General features: G+C 38.0%; 1 protein-coding gene across 1 annotated transcript in view; it reads left to right on the top strand.

Annotated features, from left to right (window-relative positions):
- The first annotated feature begins 5613 nt into the window (after positions 1-5613).
- The window catches only part of LOC121021132 (olfactory receptor 52D1-like), a 636-nt gene continuing 280 nt past the window's right edge, over positions 5614-5969 (top strand). The window contains exon 1 of the mRNA XM_040461349.1: positions 5614-5969. This exon is cut by the window's right edge and continues 280 nt beyond it. Coding sequence (XP_040317283.1) covers positions 5614-5969 — 356 coding nt within the window.

Raw genomic sequence — 5969 nt, 5'->3', positions numbered from 1 at the left:
TTCTTGGAAGAAAAACCAGATTTCCATTATTTTTGAAACATGCTGATCAACTAATCTGTATCTTCTGCTTTCATTTATTTCTTGTTTTCCAACTGACTACTTGGCACCTTTAATTGTCCGTTTCATAGGAACTTTAAGATAAAAATGCCCAAAATATGAATATAATTTTTTTTCTTCTTAGATTGATTTTTTCAGCGAGTGGCAGAAATTCAGTAGCTAAGTCAGAAATCTAGCTATCATTCCACACATTCTTTCTTTCATGCGTTCTTTATGTCTGTTTACGTAGGCAAAAAATTCTAAATATCCTACCACTTAGGATAAGTGGTAAAGCAAGCTCTAAAAGAGAAGTGGGTGTTTGAAATGGCAGGTAAAAAGGATGAAAGAGAAAATTAACTATTAGAATAGTTGCTTAGTAAAGCTGAAGTGTAAGGCCGTGTGTTAATTGGTTTATATTCGTGATTTTTTTTCTAGTGTTAAGCAGTCCTAGAGCTAACATCAGGGAAACTAGATACAAAGATTGATCCAGGATAGATACCAAGGAGCTAGTTTGATGGAAGAACAAAGCCTAAATTGCCAGAAAAAAAATCTCTGATAGAAAGATCAGTTTTTATGATATTGATTTTAACTTTGTCAGAATTATGATTACAAACTTACCTGTAAACATTCAGTCAACTGAAAACCAAATTGCAATTGCAATTTCTTTCTTTCTCATGTTCTTCTCTGGTGTATTACCCCTCCTGAGCAGCAAGTAGAACAGTTTCAATAACTGACTCAGAGCAACCCACTTTATTCATTAAATCACCACATATTGCCAAGGATTTACTTTCCCTGCCTTATATATATTTATTTTAAGAATAATATGTGGCTTTAGATTATAATATTTTGGAAGTATCTGGAAGTTCTAAGATTAAATATATTGTTAGGCTCTGACGAAAGAAGTCATTAGATGCAGACTGGAAGCTGGAAGAAGGGTAGGGGTGTACTTTTCCTGTTAGCTTTCTGCTCCTGTAATTGTCACCCAAGCAACTGCTTTATCCTTCGCAACAGCAGTTGATTCTAACATAAGCAGCTGGTTCCAGTTTGTGGGCGGTTTTCCCCCCACTCTTACCTCCAAACAGTTTTGTGCTATAACTTATATATACCAGCGCCATCTCTTGGTGGCCCATTCTTAGAAGTCTGGGCCCCAGCCTTCTGGGCAGTGTCCTTTAAACTTCTATAACCAGAATCTTCTTTCTCACAGAATAAATTGATTACAGCAGTTACCAAATCCCTATCAAGTCAGTGTGCCCTGCAATTCAAACTTCTTCCATCCATAACTATTTATATAAAAACAAGAGTTCTCAGAGCTTAATTTTATAAAAATTAAATGGAGATAACTAAGGGTGAAACTTGTCTCATATCATCATTATTGATTTTTGAATATATGAATTCATTGAAGGAAAAACAAGAAAAACCCCATCAATCTTTTTTTCTTAATTTTATTTTTTATTTTTTTAAATTTACATACAAATTAGTTAGCATATAGTGAAACAATGATTTCAGGAGTAGATTCCTTAGTGCCCCTTACCCATTTAGCCCATCCCCCTTCCCACAACCCCTCCAGTAACCCTCAGTTTATTCTCCATATTTATGAGTCTCTCCTGTTTTGTCCCCATCCCTGTTTTTATATTATTTTTGTTTCCCTTCCTTTATGTTCATCTGTTTTGTCTCTTAAAGTCCTCATATGAGTGAAGTCATATGATTTTTGTCCTTCTCTGACTGACTAATTTCACTTAGCATAATACCCTCCAGTTCCATCCACATAGTTGCAAATGGCAAGATTTCATTCTTTTTGATTGCCGAGTAATACTCATTGCATATATATATATGCAATGGCTATTGTTGATAGTACTGCTATAAACATGGGGGTGCATGTGTCCCTTCGAAATAGCACACCTGTATCCCGTAAATAAATGCCTGGTAGTGCAATTGCTGGGTCATAGGGTAGTTCTATTTTTAGTTTTTTGAGGAACTTCCATACTGTTTTCCAGAGTGGCTGCACCAGCTTGCATTCTCACCAACAATGCAAAAGAGATCCTCTTTCTCCGCATCCTCACCAACATCCATCGTTGGCGGACTTGTTAATGTTAGCCATTCTGCAGGTGTAAGGTGATATCTTGTTGTGGTTTCGATTTTCCTTTCCCTGAAGATGAGTGATGTTGAACATTTTTTCATGTGTTGGTTGGCCATCTGGATGTCTTCCCTGGAGAAGTGTCTATTCATGTCTATTCATGTCATGCATTTCTTCACTGGATTATTTGGTTTTTGGGTGTTGAGTTTGAAAAGTTCTTTATAGATTTTGGATACTAACCCTTTATCTGATATGTCATTTGCAAATACCTTCTCCCATTCTGTCGGTTACCTTTTAGTTTTGCTGATTGTTTCCTTCGCTGTGCCTAAGCTTTTTATTTTGATGAGGTCCAAGTAGTTCATTTTTGCTTTTGTTTCCCTTGCCTCCGGAGACGTGTTGAGTAAAAGTTGCTGCGGCCAAGTTCAAAGAGGTTTTTGCCTGCTTTCTCCTCGAGGATTTTGATGGCTTCCTATCTTACATTTAGGCCTTTCATCCATTTTTATTTTATTTTTGTGTATGGTATCAGAAAGTGTCCAGAAAACCCCATCAATCTTATTAAAAACTTGATTTTCGAAAAGAATTGGTGTATGTTTAATAATTTATGAAATTAAAGTTTCTTTATATGGCTTTATTAATGTATAATTAAAATAATTGCAATTATCAAACATTTTAATACTCAAAGCCAAATGATTAAAGAAAATAAAATTAATCATTACAATTTGCATACATATTTTTATTGCAAACAATGATGAAAGAGTGAATATCACAGGGTTTTTAAGCTTAAAAATTAATATGTAGGAAAATGGACCAACTTCAAGGAGACAAAGCAACAATGTTAAATTTGTGACAGTTATTGAAACCTTGTTCATGTATTTTTAAGTGGATAATAAAGGTCCACTTTATTGGGTCCCTTTAGTGGTCCACTTTAAAGTGGGGAAGAAAGTTTCAAGGCTATTTAGATTCCATAGGACTTATAAGACTAAAGTGATATTTTTATCTTAAAAATGTCAATATTTACACTATACTGAACATCATATCTTTTTCTAGTGCTTAAGTATTAAATGACAATTCTTAGATGTCAACTTGATATTTTTGAGGGAGCATATACTATTTCAAAATTCTTTTGGCAAGTTCCCAGGCAAAGATTTTTGAAGACCACTGGTTTGTATTAACATGAGAGGAAATAAGCATGAACAAAGCAAAAGAATGCAGTACTCTGAAGTCTTTGGGGGGAAGGAATCTTTGGTGTGAAGGTTTGATGGATGGCTGATGTCAAAGGATCTGGGGGGATTTGGCTAAAGAAGTGATCGCTCCACTTCCAGGCAAGCTTCGTGGGTGTGAAACCTGCACAGTAGCATAAGGCCCACACTTAGAAGGGTCTGGTGTTTGTTTAATATTCTGCTTCCATGTTGTTAAAATTATTAATATTTAATTTTTAAACATATTAAGGCTAATGAGACAACAGAGCAGGAGCATCTCCACTGCCATTTCTTACCACTGTATTTACATATAACATTCGTGATGCCCTGTCTACATAGAATACCGTGGACCACGATACATGGAAATTCAGTGAAATACACAAAATTAAGGGAAAGCAGAGAAAAGGAAAGAACGGAGGATATAAGAGAAGAGAAGGGAAAAGAAACATAAAACCTACTAGGTTTTATTTCCACTTTCCTTGAGAATATCCTACGGAAAATATTCTGTCCTCATGCCTTAATCTTTGTTTTCCAACCACTCCTTATTTTCTCCCTAGGAATAAACACCACGGATCAAATCTCTAGAGCAAGCAGCTTTGGGATTTCATAACTGAGCATCACAGAGAGTCCGTAAATAGCCTCACTTACCAAATCCCTTAATCAGAGGAGGCTGGAACTCAAAACTATGCTGAAGATACTCAACAGGCTCACAAAACTGAGGACAGATCAGACTTTTGAACTCAGTTTCCACACTCAGCCCCCTTTACCCTCCAAATCACGTCCATACAACCTGCACAAGAACACAGCTTTCACATCCCTAAACAACCCACTGCCTTCAGGCATACGACACCTGCACAAGCTATTGCTCTACCACATACTCTCCCACATAGCCCCACACTCACATGTGACACCCATCACAAAGCTCCAGGCTCAGCATGCTCACCTTGTGAACACATGGCCCTCGACACAGGTATGTTTTTGAAATCACATTCTAGAAAAAGATTATGCTCAGAGAAAGAACTCAGAGTTTAATGATAAAAGCCTAGGTCTCCAAGGCATCATGGTGATCCACAGCCAAGGCTGAGTGGGGCAAATTTGGGAGAGTTCTCCCATTCCACCCAAAGTAGTGCTCCAGTTCAATGTCTTTTTCACGTTGTTTCCCTGGGCAGGGGGTGGGGGGCGGAAACGTTGCTTGGACCTCATCTTTCTGGTACTCACATAGAATACCAGAGTATCTCACAAAACAGCAGCTTCCTTACAGTAATCTTTGGAAATCTCCCTTTGCTAGCAAGAATAGGCTGGGAAGGTGGGGCAGGAGAAGGTGGTAGTGACTCCAGCTTTCCACTTTCCACAGTTTTCTCCGGTACTGGCTGGACTTCCATCAGTGGAAGTCCCCAGTCAAATAAGAAGGGCTTTCATTGTATCTGTCTTTTAGAAATCCAGAAATGAGTAAAATGATTACAGCATCAAATATTAATATTAGAGCGTCTGGCAAGAAAAATAAAGGAATTCAAATATTGGCCAAATAAATGGACAGCCAAGTGATGTGAAAATATCCAACTTTGAATCATGAGATGTGAGACATAATTTCAGTCCTGATAGTAATTTGCTTTGTGATCTGGATTACATCAGTTTATTTCTCTGAACGTGGATTTTCCCTTGGTAAAACAGGTATGATAGGTATGATACTTTTTATCACTCCAGTATGTGGCTACAGGAAAAAGAGCTTGCACAAAGGGGGAGGACATTATTTTTGGTGTCCAACGTTTTAATCCCATATACTTAACACCTTCTCACCCACAAAAATGTGAGATAGGTAAGGCAGGTGGTCTCATTTCCAACAGATGAATGAAAAAAAATGAATCTTAAATTATTGTGGGACTATCCAATGCTGAACATGAATATGCAGAAGACCTGGGACTAGGATTCCAGACTCATTGGTTTTCATAACTGGAGACTGCTTAGAGGAGGGAAAAGATTTTTTTTCTCAAGGTTGTGCATCATTATTTGACAAATTAGGACTAAAGTTTAGGAATCCAGGTGCCTTACATAGCGCTCTTAGGTATGATTGGGGCTTGGAATGTGGATATCAAAACATGATTTTGAGTAAAGAAAATAGCAGATGGAAGAAATAGATTGTATGAGACATATTATTTTAAGATTTGGAAAAAATTAAAAACAATATATGTTTTTCTCAACGTAAACAAAATTGTGTCACAGAAAGGTTACCATTTTAGGTGATGAACCAAATATATGAAGGCATTCCATCACCCCTTGGATACAGCCCTTTGTTTGCCAAGCAGAATGTCAGTTTCCAACATCAGTGATGACAGTCTCCCAGGCACACTCATCCTGACGGGCATCCCAGGGCTGGAGTGGGCCCATGTCTGGATCGCCATCCCCTTCTGTGCCATGTATCTGGTAGCGCTGGCTGGGAATGCTGCCCTCATCCTGGTCATTGTGACAGACAGGGCTCTTCATGCACCCATGTACCTCTTCCTGTGCCTTCTCTCGCTCACTGACCTGGCTCTCAGCTCCACTACTGTGCCCAAGACATTAGCCATTTTGTGGTTTTATGCTGGAGAGATTTCCTTTGGTGGATGCCTGGCCCAGATGTTTTGTGTCCATTCTATCTATGCTCTGGAGTCCTCAGTTCTTCT

Source organism: Herpailurus yagouaroundi, unplaced genomic scaffold (genome assembly GCF_014898765.1).
Source record: "Herpailurus yagouaroundi ecotype Mexico unplaced genomic scaffold, PumYag 255, whole genome shotgun sequence".
Classification (NCBI taxonomy): domain Eukaryota; kingdom Metazoa; phylum Chordata; class Mammalia; order Carnivora; family Felidae; genus Herpailurus; species Herpailurus yagouaroundi.
The sequence above is the reverse complement of the archived record's forward strand: the minus strand, read 5'-3'. Positions and strand labels throughout refer to the sequence as shown.